The sequence below is a fragment of the Mustela nivalis genome (genome assembly GCF_964662115.1).
Source record: "Mustela nivalis genome assembly, chromosome: 8".
In the NCBI taxonomy this organism is placed as follows: Eukaryota; Metazoa; Chordata; class Mammalia; order Carnivora; family Mustelidae; genus Mustela; species Mustela nivalis.
Window position 1 is genome coordinate 71,848,481 of NC_139027.1, and position 24,142 is coordinate 71,872,622.

Here is a 24,142-nt window from a genome sequence, read left to right on the forward strand (position 1 = left end):
CTAACTGTGCAGTTGAAAATAGTTAAAATGATAAATTTTTACCACAGTACAAAAAATAGAACAAAACCAATGGTGATAATGAACCGTCAAGTATGTAATAAAATACAGTGATTAAGAGCACTTGTAGCAGGAAAACTGACACAACCTTTTGAAATTATTGTATGTAAAGAACCATGGAAATTTTTTTTCTTGATAACCCTACCTTTGAAAATATATTTTAAAAATACATATTTTTTTTTACAAATAATTCAAATGAAGCATAAAATATGAATTAAGATGTTCTTTATAGGCCTCTTAGTACTATTTATAATTGCACCCAAAACCATAAATACTTAAATAAAAAATAACACATGCATTCTGTGTATGTTGAGAACTACAAGACTTAACAAGAAAAGTCAAAGATCTAAACAGAAAATGTGTCCTATCTATGAATTGGAAAACTCTTTATTATGATGTCAGTTCTCCCATTGATCTATAGATATAACACAAATCAATGTCCTAGCAGTTTTTTTTTAATCTACAAACTCAATCTCACATTTATATGGAAATGCAAAAGAATTAGAATAACCAAAACAACTTTGAAACAAAGTTGAGAGATTTATACTCCCTGATATCCAGACACACAATAAAGGTACCACAATTAAGACAGAGTGGTATGACTGAAAAGATAGACACATGAATTCATGAAACCATGAAAGTCCAGAAATAAACCAACACACACATGGTAACTGATTTTCATTGAAGGTGAAGTGTTTTAGACACTCAATGAACCTTAGACAATTCAATGGAGACAGGCTAGTCTTTTCCGTAAGTGATGCTAAAACAAATGAACATTCACATGCAAACAACAAAGAACCTAACCTTGCACTATATACAAAAATTAACCCAACATGGATCACAGCCTCAAATGTAAAACCTACCATTTTCTTAGATGCATGAGATCTTTGCAAATTTTGGCTAGCTAAGATGTATAAACAGAAATCAAAAGGAAAAAATAAGTACACTTCATCAAAACCACAACTTTCTCTTCTCCAGAAAACACTATTAAAGTAGCAAGGATGTCAAGTAGCTACAAATCTTATACGCTGCTAGGAAAAATGAAAAATTCTACCATACATTGCTGGTGGAAATATGATCACTTTGGTAATGTGTGTTGGTTTCTCATAAGCATATATGTATCATATGGCCTAGAAAGCCCATTCCTACGTATTTACTCAAAAGAAAAGAAAAGAAAATCTGCGTCCACACCAAAAAACAACAACTATACATGAATGTTTTTAGGAGCTTTATTCACAAATGCCAACAACTAGAAAGAATCCACATGTCCACAGGGTGAATGAATACACAAACTATGGTATAACAGAATACCAATATATGTAACAACATGGATGAATCACAATTATATTATGCTAGAGCTACATGTTGTAGGGTTCCAGTTGTTTCACATTCTGGAAAAGGCAAGCCTAAACCAAAAGAAAACAGATCAGGGTGCCTGGGTGGCTCAGTGGGTTAAGCCACTGCCTTCGGCTCAGGTCATGATCTCAGGGTCCTGGGATCGAGTCCCACATCAGGCTCTCTGCTAGGCAGGGAGCCTGCTTTCCCCTCTCTCTGCCTGCCTCTCTGCCTACTTGTGATCTTTCTCTGTCAAATAAATAAATTCTAAAAAAAAAAAGAAAAAAGAAAACAGATCAGCGAGTGACAGAGAATGGAGGCAAAGGGAGGATACTGACTACAAAGGGGCATGAGGAACTCCTTTGGGGTAACAGAAATGTTCTATGGCTCAGCTTGGTACCAGTTATATAACTGTGTTTGTAAAAATTCACACTGTACACATAAATACTGTGTACCCAAAAAGCAACAACAACAACAACAAAAAAACTGTGTACCTACGGAAGTATTAACTTTATCATATATAAATTCTACCGCAATAAATCTGGTTTAAGTAGATTATGATTAGGTTGATCCTAGGTCTAAATCACATGTTGGAATTTGCTCTTGGTTTTAATAGTGACAAGGAGGGACAAGGAGGTGGCTCAGTCAGTTAAGCACCCTGAGACTTCAGCTCAGGTCATGATCCCTGGGCTCTGGAATCCAGTTCTGCATTGAGCTGCTTGCTCAGCAGGGAGCCTCCTTCTCCCTCCACCTGCCTCTCTCCCTGCTTATGCTTACACACATGTTCTCTCATAAATAAATAAAATCTTTAAAAAATAAATTAATAGTGACAAGTACTGAAAACCTCAACCCACAAGATGTTTTGTTGCAAAATTAATCAGAACTCTCACAGTATTCACAGTACTCTGCAAAAATAGTTTAAGCTTATTAAGGAATATTGAAGATTATAGGACTCTTCTGATTAAAATCATATAGCATCATCTTATCTTACTTAAATCAGTAAGGTCCTGTTTACTTTGGGAAAGGAATAAAATTACAAATACAAATTTAATATCAGTAACTACAAGAGTTTTGTAGTTCTCAACTTCAGAAGCACTTCCACCAAGCACTGAAAAATTCTTGTGCTTATCTGACTCTAATCTCCTCTTCTAAGGCTGTAATTTGACCAGAATAGGCAGCAGATTTGCAGCAAAATCCAAAACTGATATCACAGGATCATGAATACAAAGATTTAAGTCTTTCATATGGCCAAACATCCACTGCATACATCAGCAATGGGCTTCTGTCAAATTCTTACAAGGGGGTTTTCATTCTCTCTCAAAAATAATCAGTATCTCCCCAAGGATCAATTAAGAACTTCAACCATCATCCTTTGAAAAGCAAGAAAAATTCTGAATGAAGAAGAACTTAACATTTTGCCCACATTTTTGGACAAATGTCTTGGAAAGGGCAATAATTCAATACTTTTGCTCTAATGTATCTGAGTTTCATGGCAGCAGATGAAACTTCTTTTAGAGTTATTGGCTGTGTCTTAGTATTAATGTATGCCATGTGCTGAAACAGAGAGCAATGCTCTCTTTCCTGAAGTGGCAAAACCATTTGTTGTCAACCATCTCAGAAGCTCCATGAGGATGGACAGTACAAAGTTTTGCTAAGAAAAAATAATAATAAAAAGTTTCACAACAGCAACTTTTTTAATGGTGCCAACATACAAATGATGATTAAAATCAAATGCTAGCTGCCCTAAGAAGCATTCATATTTTTACCCTGTTGAATGTTAAAGTTACTACTGATTGTTCTGTGAATTCAAGCTGAATGTGAAGAAATGTCAACAATTCTAGTGCAGATGACATCATCTGACAGAGGCACTGCTTCAATTTTCTCTGTTCTCAAATAAGGCAGCTCCTAATTTCCAAGATTCTCATCTTCACCAAGGTCTCTTCAATTGTATATGGCTTCTGTGTCTGGGTCATACAATAAATAAATGCACAGGAGGCTTCAAGATAAAGCTTTGTTGGCCAAATCCAGTTTCCAATCCTTTCAATTTAAGCTTTCTTTTAATTAAAGAACAGTGTTTTTCTAATTGCTACAAGGACTAACAGAACTTCACACCTATATGTGGGGATAAACAGAAGAGAAACCTAAGCTATAATAAATACCCATTCTTTTTGCATTTTCAAACTTCATTATGTAAAACTGAATTGCCTATAATCATAACGGCATCATACATCTTAATTCCTAACAGAAACTTAATCCAGGTATTTACCATAACATAATGAGTGGCAATAATGATTATATATTACCTGACCATGTACAATTGCATCCCTTACCACTCCACTCTTATCTAGCATGAAATATACCTTATTTTGACAAACACAAAAAAGTATTTTGTTATATTGGCTTTTTTCCTACAAAGAAAAATATCATATCTAGTTTAAAAATCTTTGATTTAGAAATCTTTAGGAGTGACACACAGTGACTCAAAAAATACGTGCTCCATTAACTAAATCCTGAATTCAACTAACTATTAATATGATCTCTGGACGAGTATCAGAATGGATTTGAAAGAAAAATTAAAGCTCTTAAAGTTTTATATTCTCTTACCCCCTTACTCCATCCATATTTCATTCATACATTGATCTAAGTCAATAGTTCCTAATCTCAACTACATTATTACAAGCATCTCAGAAATTTCTTTAACACTAATGAGCAGAACCCATTCCAGACTAATTAAATCTAAATCCCTTGGGGTAGACCTGATCATTTTTTTAACGCCCCAGTGATTTTTTGTTGTTGTTGTTAAAATTTTATTTGAGAGAGAGAGAGAGAAAAGAGAGCACAAGTGGGGGGAGGGGCAGAGGAAGTAGGAGAAGCAGACTCCCTGCTGAGCACAGAGCCCTGTGAGGGGCTCAGTTAATTACAGGACTGCAGGATCACAACCTGAGCAGAAGAAAGAAACCCAGTCGACTGAGCCACCCAGGCTTCCCTAATGTCCCAGGATTAAGAACTACTAAGTCAAATAACTAATCATAGATCTTGATATTTTTTTTGTTTTGTTTTAAGATTTTTCTTTATTTACTTAACAGACAGAAATCACAAGTAGGCAGAGAGGCAGGTGGGGGGTGGGTGGAGCAGGCTCCCCACTGTGCAGAGAGCCCTCCATCCCAGAACCCTAGGATAATGACCAGCACAGAAGGCAGAGGCTTAACCCACTGAGCCACCCAGGTGCCCCTAGATCTTGTTCTTTAAAAGCTTACATTCTATAAAAAATAAAAATAAAAATAAATTTAAAAATTTTTTTTAAAAAGCTTACATTCTAGAGGTGCCTGGCTGGCTCAGGTGGTAAAGCATGTGACTCTTGATCTCAGAGTCAAGAATTCAAGCCCCACCTGGAGCACAGTATATTCTAGTATACATGAATGTATATATATTCTTAGGGGCTATGTATACAAAGATTAATAAAATGTACCTCTCAAGGTGAACAGGACACTTTAATGCAGCTTTTAACTACATTATGATACACACATGCTTAAGGTGCAATGATAACACAGAAAAGATATATAGCCAATCCAAAAATGAGGGGAGAGTAGAGAGGCACTGAAATAAAATTTCTGGAGGAAGTATTAAGTGATATTAAGTATTAATTGCTTCATAAGAAGCAATTAGACAGAAAGAGGGATGGGAGGATGGGAGGAGAAGATTCAGGCACCAGGCAGAGGGAATAACAAAAGCAACAGAAAGATGGATACACCAAGGTTAACAGAGAATCAATCAGTTTGGTGCTCCCACCCAAGTAGTAGGCATTAAATTTAAAAAAAGTAAGAAACTCTTTGGACCGGGAGGAGTGGAGTGAAAAAAGCAGACTACAGGTTAATAAATTATTTAGGAAACTATTATATTATCTTAAATGAGAGACAATGAGGACAACAGCAGAAGAGAGGGAAAAGAGGGAAGAGAGTCCTGAAATATTTAGTACTGAAGTTATAAAGTTATCAAATGACATGATGCAGTCTTAAAAAGAAATGAAATTCTGACACATACTATGACATGGATGAACCTTGAAAATCTTCTGCTAAGTGAAATAAGCCAGTCACAGAGGGATAAATATTTTATGATTCCAGTTATGAGGCATCAAATTCATAGAGACAGAAAGTACAAGTTAGCAGGAGCTAAATGGAGGGGGTAATGGGAAATTATTATATAATGGGTACAGAGATTTGGTTTGGGACAATGAAAAAGGTCTAGAGATGGATACTAGTGATGGTTGTGCAACCATCAACATACTTAATGCCACTAAACTGTATAGCTAAAAATGGTTAAAATGATAAACTGTATGTTGTATACGCTCTACAGCAATCTTAAAGATAATTTTTTAAAAGCACATGATATAAGGAGAATACAAGGGAAAAGAGCCAAAAGTTAATTGTTAAATCCTTAGCATGGGAGACCAACTAGACAGTGGTACCATGCATGCCTCTGATGAGGATCAAGGAATCGCTGTGACATTCAGGTAGCACTGTCTAGAAGGCAAACAAATAGAAGAATGAAGCTCAAGGGAGTAATATGGTTAGAAACACAGTCATCAACAAATAGGCGGTAGGTAAAACTGTAATAATCCAGGAGATTGTCCAAAGAAAACTTCAAGTAAAAAGAGAATGTCTGAGGACAGAACCTTTGGAAATAGGAGAGAGTCATAAAAGGAGCTCAGAAAGAAGGTAACAGGTTGCAGTCAGACAGGTAAAGAATTAAAACATGAGGCAGCAGAAATGACAGTATTTGGAGGTGGGGCAATGACAATGATAGGGAGTGCAGTCAAGAGATTAAAACAGTTACAGAAGATACATTACCATACCCCTTTCTCTCCTTTTACTCCTATTTTTTGGAGTTCAATGAAAACCCAAGTTTCTAGTTCTCTGTATCCTCCTAAAACTATAAAACAAAATCCCCACACTTAAGAATAATCCAACATACTAATATGCATTTTAAAATAGAAGTACATCTAAAATTGTCAGGAATACATTTTATGTAACAGCAAGAATGTTAAACCTACATAGAAACTAGATCTCTGGTAGTCTACACAGGAAAAGTAAACATGTATACTTAATTGTAACTTGCTTTAAGCAATAAGATTCACTAAAAAGCTACTTTAAAAAAAAAAAAAAGAAAGAAAGAAAACCTATTTATAATTCTTGCAAAAATTTTATCAACATCAATTTTACCAGATTATTCTACTATTTGAAAAGACCCTACTGTGTATTAATTTAAAAAAAATACCTTATGAAGGTATTGGCTACTTGGATTTTTGTGTTTTAAATATAGCTCTATTTTAAAACAAACCAAAGAGTTTTATAAAAAGTTACCCAATTTATCACATGCCCATACTAACCTAAAGCTTACTGTGGTCCCAGAAGCTATTACAAACTGTATACAAATCATCTCTGATAATTTTTAAAATTATGAGGTTGGTCTCATGCCCAGTCTATGGACTATAACTGAATTTCAGAGAGTAACATTAAATAGCTTGTTTTTAAACGGTGAATCTGGAATTTGAACCTATTGTGGCTTCAACCTAAGTTCTTGACCACCATCCCCTAACAATTCTTGATTAATCTCCCTTAACTAATCTATTTTCCCATTTCAGAACAAAGTACAAGGTGACATCTCACAAGTAACAGTAGAGTAAGTCCTTGAATCCTCACACCAAAACTCTGCAAAGTTCATAGTGAGTCTGTGATAAAAATGCCTCCAAAAGCCTTAAGTAATAAAAACACTTATTTTAAATTCACAGGTATTTTTTACCTCAAAAACAAATGTTTCCTAATTATGAGTTTAGCCTACATTTCTTAAATTTTATATATTATGTTGAAAATATAATGAAATAATACTCATAAAACATTTTAATCTTTATACTCTATACCAAACCTCAACTTGCTACAAGATTCTGAACAGGCTTCATCAAACAACAGAAACTTTCTAAAACAGGTCCAACAGTTTTACAATCATTTTCTTCGTTCATTACCCTTCACTGTACACTGTAACTTTCCCTTCCATCTAGGAAAATGTTAAAGTAACACTTTATTATCCACTGCTACAGGTTTGTACAGCAGTTCTAGGGGGCCACTAACCCATTAGCTAGACACATAGACCTTTAATTGTCTTATGTGACTAAACCTTATAGAGTTAGCCATAAAACATATTTCACTTTTGTAAAAAGAATGCAAGATTCTTTTTTAATTTTACCATCCAAAATTCTCCATCGATCTGTCTGCCTTCACCATGAATTCCTTGGAAATTAATAATTTGAACCTTTTCTCAATGTGCAAAGTTAATTAGGAGCTATTTTTTAGTAGTTTGAATTCCAAAAGACATTAACTCATATTTCAGTAAACAGGGAGAAATAAAGTAGTAGCAAGATAGGGGAAAAATTTCTTATGGAGTTCAGGAAAATTTGGTAGAGCTTCTTAAAAAAAAAAAAAAAAAAAACTTTGGACTTCTTTTGTATATTAAGAATTACCTCAAAATATTCATTTATTTTCAGTTAATTATTAGGATTGATTTCTGGGTCTTTTAAATTTATACCCAAATGAACATTCTCACAATGTAAGGTAGAGGTAATATGGATTACTTTAAAACAAATCCATTTTCTTCGAAGACTATTCTAATTTATTAACTGAAATTAAAAGTTTGAAACGCTGGGCATTTATAAGAACTGATTGCTATATTAAATAAGCAGTAATAAATAATCTTCTAAAGGAAAAAACAGAACACTTATACTTCTGAGTACCTTACAGCTTTTAAAAAAACCCTCAGGATGTCAAATCACAGGCCACGGTCTGTCCCCTAATACCATTCACTTCAACAGAGAACTACCTTCTCTGAGACAGGTAGGCTGCTGGGCTCCTCTGTATTTCTTGGCTGCTTTACAAAATCACATCCAAACATCCTATTTTTAAGAACATGAAGCTGAATATCAGACATGTGTTGGTGCTGGGCCCCCTGTCGGCCAGTGGAGAGGGGCACACCATTCAGATTTTGAGTCACGCCGCCTGAAACACTAAGCACTGGCTCCCGGTGTTCATCTATCTGAGAGACCTGTGGAGGAAACACAACACCTGGAAGACAGATATACTGAGGGCTTTCCGGCTGACTCAACAAAGCTTCAGACATGATTTCACGCTCATTTCCAGGAAGTGCAAGTGTATCACTGGCGGCATTTTGTAAATGTTTCCTATCCACCATCCCAGAATGAAGAACTGTGGGTTGCTGGAGCACAGTTTCTATTCTCTGTGATTTTTCAGCAGTCACGTGGAGAGAACATGGGTTCAGGCGTGGAACGCTGGTCTGGATTATTGAAGGCTGCCCAAGCTGCTGAAATACTTGCTGAATTGGATGTAGAATACTTGCTCTTCCAGAAGTCTGTGTCACCATAACTGGTACATTGACTTTATAAAGGTGACCTCAAAAAGGAGAAAATAGTACCGTAAGTATGACAGAAACCTAATTTCCTCTAAAAAAAAAAAAAAAAAAAGAAGAAAGAAAGAAAGAAACCCTCAGGCACAACAGGCTGTCCAAAAACACATCAATATGTTAATAGTTTTCTCTATGAGTTTTTATTTTATTCTTCAGATTGTGTTTTCTACAATAAATATGTATTACTCTACTTTTAACAAAGCCATCTCACTTGAACTCTAGCCTTTTTTACTGCTTGCTTATATGGCACACTTTGAGATACATACAGACCACTGATATTTACTCCATGGACCTATCCCATTGTTTGATAAATTACTATGTTACCAACCCAAACTGGGATTTTAACAAACATAATAATGGAGAATGTATTTCATGTATTTACGATCTCTAAGATACCATGTAACTACTATAAGGCAATGCTATCCAAAGAGTTAAGTAATTGCAAAAGCTATCAAATCCCCTCCTCCCTTTTTTCCTTTAAAATAACACTAAAAAGGAAGAGGAAAAAATTTATTCTTTTGAGCACAGAGTTAGGGGTTTTAAACTTTGCAAAAACCTAAAGAATAGATAGGATTCTCTTTCAAATCAAGACATAGTACTCTGAAAAAGCAAGGTTTGGTTACTCTCCAAACTTTTTTGGATATTCTACTACACGATCTCTAGTACCAAAGGCGACAAAGGTTGATCAATGTCATCTTGAGTTTTTCTTCATTAGAGAATTTAGGTAATTGATTTGAATTAAAGAAACATACATAAAGCAACTTCTACAATGCTGGGAAAAAGAAACGGGAATAAGTTACAGGACAAATCTCGTACAGTGTCTTTTATGGTAGGTTGCCTCCACAACAGGAATAACCACCACTTATTATTGTTCTTAAAATAAGTTATATTTTAAAAAGTTCCTGTAACTTCAGTAACTTCTAGTATACGGTTTATTAAAAATCACGAAAATTAACATCCAGCAGTCAGTACCAGTGTTAAAACAAACAAAAACAAAACAAAAAAAAAACAAACAAAATTTAATGGGAACTATACCCTTACCAGATGCAGTCTGTAGTGTCACACCTGCTGGTACATGAATAGGATAACCAGGAAAATTGAAACTTGCACTACAGTTTGAGGTGCCCTAGATATGAGAAATTTAATTAGAAAGTTAGAAAAAGGCTTTCATCTTTTTTCCTGATCTCACAGGGATTTAAAAAAAGTCTGATTCAGACAACAGGACAATGGTTGCACATTTAACATTGAGGCTAAGTTCTTTGAACAAAACAGCTTTTCAATATTTGATTTAGATCATTTAAAGATAAAAAGAATTCTGTTCTATGGCTATTCGCAATGAAGCCAGTAAAGTCTTAGTAAATGGTATGAACACTAATTCCTAAAACTTCCCCACTACATAGCTTTGCATGAGTCCCTGATCCTCAAATTGTCAGATACAAGAAACACAGCTGTTGGGGCGCCTGGGTGGCTCAGTGTGTTAAGCCGCTGCCTTCTGCTCAGGTCATGATCTCAGGATCCTGGGATCGAGTCCCACATCGGGCTCTCTGCTCGGCGGGAAGCCTGCTTCTCTCTCTCTCTCTCTCTCTGCCTGCCTCTCTATCTACCTGTGATCTCTGTCAAATAAATAAATAAAATCTTAAAAAAAAAAAAAAGAAAGAAACACAGCTGTTAATAAGAGCCCTCTAGTCCATAGGTTGATCACTAATGGTACTTTAAATTAGTTAATACAATAGTGTACAATTTTTATTTTAGAATCAATAAACCTCAGGGTTTTCCATTTTTTTAAATACTAAGTCAAAAGACAAAAAAGTTTTTGCCTACCAGACCTACAAAAATTTATAAGATTGATTAAAAACATCCAATACTGGTAAGGATGTGGTTTTCTCAGACCACTGCTTGTATGAGTAGGCACGTACCAACTTTTTGGAGAGCAATTTCACAATATATAACCAAATTGAAAACATGCATAATCTTTGGCCCAGAAATTCTACCTCTAGGAATTTATCCTTACTACCTGCTATCATACCAATACACAAAAACTTAGCTACAACTATTATTGATTATATTAGAAAAAAACTAAAAATAAATGTCCATTAATAAAATATCAGTTAATGAAAATGATACATCAACTAAGGTTAGTCAATATTTAACTGGCAGGGAAAAGGATCCATCTATATTACTAAGTAAAAACACAGAACCAGCACAGAGATGTGCCTACATTTACCTTGAAAATTAAGGTAACTTTCATGAAAGAATGCTAGATGGATATACATCAAACAGTTAAAACAGTTATCTTTGGGGTACAATACTGCAGGGCTCTTTCGCTTTTTATTTTATAAACTTGTGTTTACTATTAGTGTATTATTTCTTTAACCAGGAGAAAAAGTAGTCTCAATAATTTCAAAGGCAGATATATTTTTCATTAGGTTTCCTATCAAAAACAGCACCATTCTTCCCAAAACTCCTGGTAAGGGGTATGATCTTGTATTTAATAAAGAAATGGAAATTAACAGCCTGCCAACCCTTTTGGCCCAGAAAGTGGGCTGAAAGGTGAAAAACAGTGGATTATAAACCACTGAAGAAAGGTAAAAGAGAAAAAGTGCTATCATTTCCCCACCTGAAAACTACTCAATTTTCTAAATACAAGTTGTAATTTATTTTCTGCTCCAAATCTTCGGGGGGTGGGGGGGGAACCTATCCTCTAAATCTCTACAGCACAAAGACAAAAAATGACCAAAATACTTCACTTAAATAAAAAGAAGAACTATTATGTAGCTCAACTTGCCAAAAAAAAATAATTATAATAATAATAATCAAAAAGTATCAACATCATTTATTTAGGATCTACCTAGTATATAACATTATACTGTGTATTAAAACTCCATAGAATTTAACTTCAGAAGTTTCCTGACCTTATAGATACTAACAACAGTATTTATATATACTACTGGCAGATGCTAATAACTGCTCTGGAAAACAGGAAAAGTTGGTAAAACTACAGTTTTTGCAACATGTACATTTTAGAAGTTATTCCTATCTCCCCATCCCTTACTACATCTTTTCTCATTCAAATGGGGGATTATGAATTATACCTATGCCTAGCCTCCTGCTACCATTCACTAAAAGTGAGGCATATCTTTAAAAATATATCCTAGGGGCACCTGGGTGGCTCAGTGGGTTAACCTCTGCCTTCTGTTCGGGTCATGATCTCAGGGTCCTGGGATCAAGCCCACATCGGGCTCTCTGCTCAGCAGGGAGTTATGTGCTTCCCTCTCTCTGCCTGCCTCTCTGCATACCTGTGATCTCTGTCAAATAAATAAATAAAATCTTAAAAAAAAAAATATCCTAAACAGGCTACATACCAGTTCTGCTGTAGTAAAACTGGGAAGAGGTCTACCAGCAGGAATAACTAATGATGCTATATAGAAAACAAAATAAACATTATACATTTGTTACAATTTACCAGTTTAATAAAACTGCTAAGTATAGCTTGTTTTAAAAAAAAAAAAAAGCTTTCCATCACTAGCATGTCTGACCATGGGGAGTTCTAAACTTCTTAACTGCAAGTGAGGTAAACAAATTAACTATATTTTTTCCCAAAAAACTTCAGATAAAGACTTTATAACTAACCTGTTTTAAGTACCAAAAGAAAATATTTGTTATCAAGTATACCATAGTATAGAAACCCACAAGAAAATACCTAGGTTATTTTTATTAAGTCAATGTAGCCCTAAATCTCCATCACAACTTTTCACAGAGGAGAAAAGGTAGTATTTATTCAAGTAGCACATTTCCAAAAGACTATATTATTGAGCAAAAAAAAAAAAAAAAAAAAAAATGTAACCCAACATAAATCATTCTAAATTTTATGGGCTAAAAAGAATTTCCCATTCATTCATTTCAGGAGAAGTTATTTATAATACTTTAGCCAGCACAACTACATAGTTTTAGGAATAAATGAATAACATGTCTCCACAAGTCTTTACATGAAACAAGTATAACTACTAAGAAAAATAAAAGAGAACAAATTCCTAGGGGAAGACCACCCCAACCTGCATTAAAGTTGCAATCTCACATATCTTTTCTTTATTATCTACCAATTTTCTATGCTATCTCTTTGCTTTTAATATAGCTAAAACATTTGCCTAATGGTTGGAAATGGAAGCATTAAAAAAGAAGTGTAAAAAACAAATAGTAACTATAGTAAAAAGACCTTGGGAGATAACATAACCTTAAACTTTACCTCAAGGTTCATTTTACCTAGCTGAACACGACTGTCACACTATCATTTCACCTTTTAATAAAAAAAAGAATGTTTCAGCATGTTTATGGAGCACATATATATTCAATGTAATGTTTATTATGGTGTTTTTCACAGACCACATTAAAGTGTCCCTAAGATTTGCTTCTGACACTAGAATGACTCCATTATGAACAGCAAGTCACTCAGAAGAGCAAATATTTTTTTTAACTAACCATTCTTCCCACATTAGAATAACAGAAGTGAAGCTACAGAGATTGATGATTAATGAAGCAGAAAATTATTTTTATCCTCCGTTCATCTATGGCTTTGCTTATTAACAGGCATTCTTTTAGAAAGGCTAAATTAGAAAGAATTGGTGTGGCAGGAACACAAGGGTATTAGTCTTAATTAGCTGAAGTGAACGAAGCTTAAGCTGGTACAGCTGAAGCCATTGCCTGAGAGGAAACAAAAATCTGTTAACACGCTGTCTAAAGCAATTAAATGAATTTCTTGAGGAAAAATAGCAACAATTCCCCCCTTTTAAATACCTTGCAATAAATCCTAAAGGATAATTCTCTAATCTTATATAAATCAAACAGAGCTATAAGAGAGTTTAAGAGTTCCTTTATAGTCATCAGAATAAAAGCATTGAACAGTTTTATAGTGAAGTTTCATGCAGTTCCTAGTTAATTCTGATATTAAATGCACCATTTACATACTTCCACAAATTATATATACCATTACATGTGCCTGAAATATGCTTTTTAAAATATCCAAGATGGCTTCAATACCCAATTAAGTTTTAACTGAGTATATGTCTTTACTTAAACTAAAAGTGTTAGTATTTTGGACTTCATGTATATATTCAAGAAATATTAAATTTCACAAACAATAGGCTTTACAATATAGAAAGAATTCAATTCCACAAATGTAATTTAAGAAGTATAAATTAAGAAAAGATGCTACATTGTGACATCTACAAGAGTATTTCTTTCTTATACACCAAGAAGTCTTCGATACATTAAAGGCAGTTAATAACTTCACAATTCTTTTTTTTTTTTTTAAGATTTTATTCATTTGACAGAGAGAGGTCACAAGTAGGCAGAGGGGCAGGCAGAGAGAGAGGAGGAAGCAGGCTCCCCAAGGAGCAGAGAGTCCGATGTGGGGCTCGATCCCAGGACTGTAGGATCATGACCCGAGCCAAAGGCAGAGGCTTTAACCCACTGAGCCACCCAGGCACCCCTAACTTCACAATTCTTGATCCTGCTTTAAACCATTCCAAATCTTAATATCCAAGTCACGTGACTCAAGAGGTGCAAAGACTGGTCACTATTCTTTTTGACTACTCATTAGCATATACACAAATACATATCTCTGATAACCAAACTGAATATTCTACCTCAAATTACATCAAGAACCAACAGCACTTTCACCAGATCTAAATTCAACAATTTGGACATGTAGTTTGTACCTGAAGGAGTCTGAGCACTCAAAGATGAAAGCCATCACAAACTTCTCAAAATTCCTATTCTTCCCTTTCTTTTTTTTTTTTTTTAAAGATTTTATTTATTTATTTGACAGAGAGAAATCACAAGTAGATGGAGAGGCAGGCAGAGAGAGAGAGGGAAGCAGGCTCCCTGATGAGCAGAGAGCCCGACGCGGGACTCGATCCCAGGACCCTGAGACCATGACCTGAGCCGAAGGCAGCGGCTTAACCCACTGAGCCACCCAGGCGCCCCTATTCTTCCCTTTCTTGCTCATACAATGATAGTTTCATCAAAAAAACTATGTGACATGAAGACCAAATAGTACAGATTTGAATTGCTCTAGAAATAGGGCAATCATGGACAAAGTGAATCCCACAACTCAGTTAACCCAGGACAGTCCTAGTTTACAACTATTATTCTGAGATTATTATTAATGCAATCCCATTTCTCTCTCACAAGTGAATTATAGGCAAAAGACCCAGAAGAGCCAATGTGATATTCATGGAGAAAAAGTTGGAGAACTGACACTGCCCCACTTCAGGACTTACTAGAAAGCTGCAGTAATCAAGGTAGTGTTACCTGGTGAAAGAATAGACAAATACATCAATGGAACAGAACACAGAGCCAAGAAACTGACCCACATAACACAGTCACTTGATCTTTAACACAAAAGCCAAGGCAATACAATGGCACACAGATAGTCTCTTCAACAAATGTCTGAACTGGCTACCCAATGCAAAAAACATGAAACTAGACACATACTTTATAACCTTCAAAAAAAATGACTAAAAATAGATCAGAACTAAATGTAAAATGCAAAACTACAAAATTCCTAGAAGATAGAAGAAAATCTAGATAACCAGGAGTATAGCAGTGACTTTTTAGATTCAACACCAAAGGCACAACCCATGAAAGAAATAACTGATAAGCCAGGTTTTATAAAAACTTAAACCTCCTTTTAAAAAAAATCAAGATGATATGAAAAGACATAGGATGGAAAAAAATGTCGTGGAAGACATATATGATAATGGGCTATTATCCAAAATAACCAAAGAACTCTTAAAACTCAACCATAACAACCCAATAATGGGCCAAAGACCTTAAGAGACACTTTGCCAAAGAAGGTATAGATGGCAAATAAGCATTTAAGATGCTCCATATCATAAGTCATCAAGAAAATGCAAATTAAATCAATGAGATACCACTACATCCCCATTAAAATGGACAAAATCCATGACACTGATAACACCCAATGTTGGCAAGGATGTGGAACAACAGGAACTCTCACTCACTGCTGGTGGGAATGTAAAATGGCACAGTCACTTTGAAAGAAAATATGGTGGTTCCTTACAAAACTAAGCATACAACCCAGTAGTCACTCTCCTTGGTATTTACCCAAAGAAGTTAAAAACTTACATCCACACATAAACCTCCACACAGCAGCTTTATTCCTAATTGCCAAAACTTGGCAACATCCAAGATGTGCTTTATAGGTGAACAATTAAATAAACTGGCACATCCAGACAATGGAAGATCATTCAATGTTGAAAAGAAATGAGTTAGCAAGCCACAAAAAGATATAAGGGAATCCTAATACCATATTACTAAGTATAATAAGCCAACCTGAAAAGACTAGATACTACATGTTTGATTCCAACTATAGGACATTCTGAAAAAGGTAAAACAATGGAGACAATAAAAATATCATTGGTTGCCTTGAGTTGGTATGGTAGGAAAGGATGAATAGGAGGAGTACAGAGGATTTCTAGGACAATAAAAATACTCTGTAAGACACTGTAAAGATGGATACATGTCATTATAAATTTGCATAAATACATGGTACATGCAACACCAAGAGCAATAACGTGACCTATGGACTTTGGGTATTTATGATAGGTCAATGTAGGTTGATCAACTGTTAACAAATGTAACCCTCTGGTGGGGAATGTTAATAACTGAAGAGATGATGCATGATTGGGGACAAGAGGTATAGGAGAAGTCTCTGTACCTTCTCTTAAATTTGTTGCGAATGTAAAGTTCTAAAAACATTGTCTTTTTTAAAAAGTGGATTACAAACTATATATAATCACCCCAAGGATAGAATATCAGTTCTTAAATTGTACTTTGCAAACCCCCAGGGGTCCATGAGACCCTTTCAGGGTGTTCACAAAGCCAGACTATAATACCAATAAAATAAATACCAATAAAAATCTTTTTTTTTTCACTTCTTACTATTTTTTTTTCCTTTTTTGACATTTGCACTTACAGTGCAGAGCAATGATGAGTAAAAGAGAAGGCACTTTGGGGTGCCTTGGTGGCTCATTTGGTTAAGTCTCCAACTTCTTTTTTTAAAGATTTTATTTTTAGAGAGAAACTGCATATGGACAAGCTGGGGAAGGGGAAGCGGGAGAGAGACAATCTCAAGCAGACTGGCCACTGAGCACACAGCACAACACAGGGCTCCATCCCAGGACCCCACGATCGTTACCTGAGCCAAAGCAAGAGTCAGAGGCTCAACCAACTGATCCACCCAGGGGCCCTTAGCATCTGACTCCTGATCTCAGCTCAGGTCCAGATCTCAAAGTCATTAGTTCAAGCCCTGCTGCATGCTGGGTGGGTGTAGAGCCTACTTTATTTAAAAAAAAAAAAAAAAAAATGAAGGAAGGGAATAAGGGAGTGAGGGAAGCAAAGGCAGAGAGAGATAGAGAAGGAAAGGGAAAGAGATAAAGAGAGAAAGAGGGCATCTTAGCATGAATTAAAGCAGTATTACCAAACCTGCTAGTGGCCCCTTTATTTGTTCTCCATCACCACCCACTCACAGTTAAAAAGATAAACAACAGCAACAATAAAACAGTTTCACTAAAGAAGTTCCTAAATGTAACCATAAAGAACTATTTTTATAAAATTTCAACCCTTGAGGATACTTTCTTTTAATATCCTACGGATGAAATGAGAAGAATACAAAGCATTTCTGCAGCATACAGATACACAAGGAAGTACATGGAAAGAGGACTGGTACTATTATTTAAGTTCACAGCTGATCTAGCCTCTCCTTTTTATAAGAAACATTTTTACTTGAAAGAATAAGTGACACAAACTATGGTTATTCAGACACAGATATTTGGCCGTCATTTTTTTTTTAAATGAACCAAATGTGCCTGTCACTTCAAGGAAAACAAACTGACAGTATCTGTTTGGCAATGGTAAAATTCAAGCTTTCAACCAAAAATCGTAATTTTGTAAACTTTATATCCACCACAGTGAGTTTGATAGCTTTCCAATTTTTCTGAAGAAATGTGTGGTGATATTAATAGTATTTTTTAATCTTGTATAATGAACAATTTATCAAGTGCATAACTCAGTCAAACAGTATTTTCCAAGTTACTAACTTATGTTACAAAATCACACACAGGTTAAGGAGTCATTCAAAGTGCAAGAGACACCAGTGATCTTTTAACATTACAAAGTCCACTGATAAAGTTTCAGATTCCACCTTGTAGCTAAACTCTCAGAAACTAACACTTGTTGAGTTTTAGTGTAGTATCAAGTTACCTAAAGTTGCTATAAAAACACTTTTTCCAATTATATATCTGTGGAAGGCTAGATTTTCCTCATGTACTTTAGCCAAAACTACGTATCACAACAGACTGAATTTAGAAATAGATATGAGAATCCAGCTACCTCATATTAAGCCAGACATTTGAAGAGATTTTCAGAAAAGTAAAACAACGCCACTCCTCTCATTAAATACTTTTTGTTCTGGAAAAGTTACCTTTAACAAATATATGTAATTATGTTAGCATATTATCAATTTTGGGGATTTATAAAACTTTTCTTAAATTTCTCAGTTTTAAGCTTATATGGTAAATAGATACTTAACAACCCACATAAAGAAAGCTCTTCAAGGTCCTCCATTTTTAGGAGTGAAAAGGGGTCCTGAGACCAAAAAAAAGTTGACAACTGAAAATACAGGAAATTATTAAGCAAATGGATAATCGAGTCAAAGAAAATATGATAGAGCAAAAAGCTTTAAAGATTGAACAAAGGCAAATGACTTACTCCATTGTAGACATAATTCGAACTTGTTATCAAGAGATAAAAAGGTTGTAGAAGTTAGTTTAGATTATTTTAATCAGGCTTTTAAAAGCCTACAATGAGAAGATATAATTAAGAAGTACTTCAATTTTATGAGGCTATTTACTTCAAGAATCTTATTCTAGGGAACCTGGAAATGAAGAGGGATAAAAACAAGGCTTGTAATGCATTTTTAAAGGACATGTACTTCCTCCTAAGTCTTTTCATTATAAATGATGTAGAAAAGAATAAAAACTGTCTTGTTTAAATGTAATTATTTCTATTATTCTAACTTCCAAGAAAGAGAATAGGAATACAGTGCAGAATGAAAGCCAGCTAGACATATTAGTTGCAAGACTATTTGGTGATTTAAATCACTGGTAATATTACCATCTTGCGGCAAAAACAAGTATTGCAATTTTGAATGACAAAGAACCTGAAAAGTGTTAACTGCTTTTGATAAAAAACAGTCTAATCTTTCATTCCTCCATACTGGCCACCCTCCAAGTCACTTCTAGGTTAAAAAAAAGAAAGAAAATCTTTAAAGTTGTTCAATAAAGAAAATAATGTTATTTAAATAGAGAAAAGGGATGACCTAATAAAAAAGTTAAAAACAAAAGCATAATCAAAACTATAGGAACTAAGGTAAAATGTTTCAAAGTGTCAACTTAGTAATTAAAACAGCTGTGGCTAACAGAGTAAAGTTATACTTTAGAAGCATAACATTAGATAAAAGTTACATCTGGGAATTCAATATTCATTGTTAACTTATTTCATTTTTAAGTTGTGGCTAACAGAGTAAAGTTATACTTTAGAAGCATAACATTAGATAAAAGTTACATCTGGGAATTCAATATTCATTGTTAACTTATTTCATTTTTAAGTTATAATTGCTGCCACACTTAAATTCTCTTGTTTTATAATAAACGAGATACTAGCCTCCTAACTATTTTCTCTTCACCTTGTCCCACATGATTTTCCTTTGAATTTTCCCAAGTGTGCAATGAACAACAGAGTTATTACTGACAATCCAATCCAAAATCTAATCCAAAATCTACCCTCACTTCTGGCAGACATCAATCTAATTCAACTAAACAAAATAAAACCTCTATGTGTGTGTGTCTGTGTGTGTTGCATGCAGACATACAGACAACACACACACATACATTAGGATAGTATAAAAATTTTAAGAATCAGAAAAGAAGGAATAAAGGCTAGAAAGATAAAACAGTATCATTTATCTTAGCCACTTTTTTCCAGTTTAAATTGATACACATAATATGGAAAATTACTTCCTCAAAAGCAAAGGTTTCAAGTCCAAGAAATGAAGAAAAGTACACAGGGTTACTTTCTAGCCATAATATATAATACCCAAAACAGCGAAGTAGGCTGAATAATCTCCATATTCATGTTAACTCTCTATTTTTCTTCCAGTACAACAGCAGATTTATAATATATACAACAAGCAAGAGAAAGATAAAGAATGCACAAGCATGCAACCACCCATCTTTCCCACTGCTTTTTCCAGCAATGGTGCCTCAGTTACTCCTTGACACAACCCAATCAAATTCTCTGAAATAACTAGTGGGTATTCCCAATAGCCCACAAATGATGTAACTTGTTCCTCTGAAGTAACAGTGGACTTCAGTATTTTCAAAAGCTGGCTTGAATAACCTAATTTTGTTACCCATAATTACAAGATGATGGTTTACTGTGGTCATTTAATAGTAATGGTTTTGAGGTCCAAGCCCCCTTACCTTAAGAACATTACCCTAATATAAAACCACCACCAATAAGAATGTGTTCTGAAGACCAAAATAGTACTAATTTACTAACTGTATCCAACCTGTTGATGACTGCAATGTTTGGTGCAAGCTGTTAGGCAATGGAAGGGTGAACACAGGTGAATGGGCATTATTTCTGAAGAAGTCTTCCATTGCTTTAGACTGCAAAATCTTTGTTTCCCAGAGCTGCAGAGAAAAAAAAATTTTTTTAAGTTAGGGTATTTAGGTATTTCACTTTTTAATGTCATCTGATGACACAATGAATGGTAAGCATTAAACTATAATTGAGGGGTTAAAACTAAAATTTATAAGTTTTTTAAGAAGAACAAAAAGGGTAACTTGCATTGTCTACAAACCTGCTTCAAGTCTTTTAGAACATGTTCCTCTATACCTTCTTCAGCGAATAGATCGCGCACTCCTTCAATTACATCTTCAATTATAGATCTGTAGAGTTTAGGCTACAAAAAAGCAATTGTTAACATTTTAAACTATGTTTAAATAGTTTAAACATTTAAACTATTAAATGTTTAATAGTTTAAACTATTAAACGTTTAATAGTAAGAAAGAATACATGCAGTGTATTCTTTCTTATGGTTTAAAGAAAAACCACCATAAAGATTCTTACTAAATGCAATCTACTTCCAGTATAGTCTTAGCTGTCCATAAATTGTGTTAGCTTCTAACCCATAGTCTCAGGCTATCTACAAGGCTGACTTAAAGAACCACAATCAAATATGAGATAATAATTCATCAAGATAGTAGTAGGTTACGTCAATTGGTTTTTGTCAGAATTTAACCTTCTCCCTTTTATTTTTTTAAATTCAATTAATTAACATATAATGTATTACTAGTTTTAGAGGGAGAGGTCAGTGATTCATCAGTCTTATAGGATACCCAGCGCTCATTACATCACGTGCCCTCCTTAGTGTCCATCGTCAAGTTACCCCATCCCCCACCCCTCCCTTCCAGCAACCATCATTTTGTTTCCTGTGATTAAGAGTCTCTTTCGGTTTGTCACCTTTCTGACTTCATCTTGTTTTATTTTTTTCCTCTCTTCTGCTATATCCTGTTTTGTTTCTTAAATTCCACATGAATGAGATCATATGATAATTCTCTGACTGATTTATTTCACTTAGCATAAATTCATTTAAGGCAGGTAAAAACGAACCTACTATCTTCAACTTATTTTCTCAAAGAGGACAAAGGAGTTTTTAGAGTTCACTATATTACTTTCACATAGATGAATAAATTGCAAGCTGTAAGACTGAGACAAGCATTTACAATAGAGTAACAAAATACCAGTAGTCCAAAAAAATATTGTGAACCACTGTCAAGTGAAAAGTATAAATGCACCAAAATGGATTCCTAACAGAACCTAACCAAGACATGAATGAACTATACCTTTCCACAAGATTTGGCAATAAAAATTGTGGCATTCTAGGACTGCTTTTTCACACTACCCAGTAAATACTCTCTAAATACTCCCACTCACATCAAGAATAGTTAGGTTTAAAATTAATCCCCATTAACTATCCCAGGTAAGCTTATAAATAGACCAATCAGTACCACATTATTCACAGGCATATCCATTAAGTGCCCTAGATTAGTTGCTTCTTCTCAAACAGTTTACCCCGATAAAAGCATACTAAAGTGATACTTCGGTGTTCATCCCAGCTAGTTTGATCACTTTTACCGCAAGAAGAAAACACTTCTAGGGTTAAAAACTTCCTTACGATCTACCCTCAGAGGGTGCCTGGGTGGCTCAGTTGGTTAAGCAACTGCCTTTGGCTCAGGTCATGATCCCAGAGTCCTGGGATTGAGTCCCACATCGGTTCCCCAGCTCCAGGGGGGAGTCTGCTTCTCCTTCCACCTTCTCCTCTCTCATGCTTCCTCTATCAGATAAATAAAATCTTTAAAAAAAAAAAAAAAAAAGATCCACCCTCAGAGTGTAAGAGCAGCTGTCAAAAACAAACCACTAGAACGCAATTTTTAAAAAGGAAATTAAGTATTGAACATACCTTTTTCTTCTGGAACTAAGGTTAGCCTTTATATTCTTTCCCTAATACCTTAATCAGAACAATGTATAGTCCAGAAAATCCATCTTAACCTCTTCTCTATTTAAAAGAAAACTCACACACCCTCCGCAGAGTTCACCATCAGATAAAAGGGTACACATGGTAAACTTCTATTCAGGCTTGAGTATTTTACGTATCTTCAAACACATTAGCATCAAAAAATGGATACACAATGAAATAATGTGTCTCTAAAAATGGACCCTTTTGTGCCGCATATATGTACATGGAACCCATAAAATAACAGACCGGGACAAGCACGCTGCCTTTCACCAAATACCAAGTTTGTTCAGGTGAACTGAAAATAAAGGTGAATCCTTGTTTTTCTCTTTAATTCAGCTTTTTAAAAATTGATAGAGCATTTCGCAAGTGCCATTTAGCCTGTCAGTTCTCACTGTAAGGGTAGGAGATCAAGGTTTGTGTTTAATTCCAGTGGCGTACTTAAGCATTCAGGATGGGGAAATGCGGGGTACGAGAGAACTCAAAAAATACGCCTGGGGCAACAAGAAATACCACATGGCTTATTACCTCAGGTGAATAATAGAGCTCAGAATCAACAATGGCCCCACTAGAAGTAAGAATTAGAATAAGAGTACAACTGAACTCGGGAATTTTCTCAAGACACAGGAAACTGGAGGGTTACGGCGAGCTCCAGCTCTAACCACCTCTTCCAGACAGCCTCAGTGCCAGTGAGAGCGGAGGAGAGGGGGAGGCAGCGGTTCCTTCAGCGGGCGGATTCCAACTTCCGGTGAGCTACTACTGGCCCTCACCGGCTTCCTCCACAGCGGAGGCAAACGGCCGGGGCCACTTAGAGTGACAGTTTCGGAAAGACTGTGAAGGGTCAGGAGGGGAAAGCGTGTGTACAGGCCTGGGCTGCCGTGATCCCTGGACCAGCCCTCCCTCCAGACAGACCATGGGCCTACAGGCCAGGCCGGTCCTCCTTACCACGGGGTTGACACAGGCCATGATGGCGGCTCCGGCACCTCTCCCCCTCGCGCCTGCGCGGCACGCGGTGCCCTACTGAACTCCTCTCGCGGCTCGCTTTGAACGCCGGGCACGTCGTATGCGCAACTACGCAGAGACTCTGGGGGCGGGGCAGGGAGGAGGAAAAGGCTGGTGGGCCGCTTTGAGCAGGGTTCGTTGGAGGGAGGGTGGGCGTGAGCGAGAAGCCCGCTAAAATGGGCTGGATAATCGCGATCTAAACAGCTGTGGACCGTTCAACTGACCCCTGAAGCACCTTTATTTACTCAGTCTGTGAAATAAAGACTGAGAAAATAGGGAAGATGCGATGAAGTGGTAGATTCCAGTTCCCCTTGAGCTTGGAAGGGGATTGGGCCAGGAAAGTGGGAGACTGGCGGCTTCTGTCCCTCTCCTTCAACAATTTTCACCCCTCCCCCTACAACCCGCGCACAACTGAACTCTACTAAAAAGACAACAAAAGCCAAACTCTTCTAAGATTGATTCTCAAAGCGTAGGACTGCAAATCAGCATCCTCTGGGAACCTGTTAAAAACACAAATTATTGAGCCCACCCCAGACCTACCTACCAGAAACTCTAGGGATGGGGCCCAGCATTCTGTAATTTCAGCATGCTCTCCAGATGATTCTGATGGTCGCTGAA

General features: G+C 35.8%; 1 protein-coding gene across 1 annotated transcript in view; it reads right to left on the reverse strand.

Annotated features, from left to right (window-relative positions):
* GTF2A1L (general transcription factor IIA subunit 1 like) overlaps window positions 1-23,571 on the reverse strand; it is a 49,733-nt gene extending 26,162 nt beyond the window's left edge. Inside the window, exons 1-6 of the mRNA XM_082746884.1 lie at window positions 23,468-23,571; window positions 20,807-20,908; window positions 20,513-20,636; window positions 12,225-12,280; window positions 9,904-9,988; window positions 8,263-8,849 (exon numbers count right to left, since the gene is read on the reverse strand). Of these exons, the coding sequence (XP_082603010.1) occupies window positions 8,263-8,849; window positions 9,904-9,988; window positions 12,225-12,280; window positions 20,513-20,636; window positions 20,807-20,908; window positions 23,468-23,488 (975 nt within the window). The 5' untranslated portion in view covers window positions 23,489-23,571. The remainder of the gene's footprint in view (window positions 1-8,262; window positions 8,850-9,903; window positions 9,989-12,224; window positions 12,281-20,512; window positions 20,637-20,806; window positions 20,909-23,467) is intronic.
* Between the last annotated feature and the right edge of the window lie 571 nt (window positions 23,572-24,142).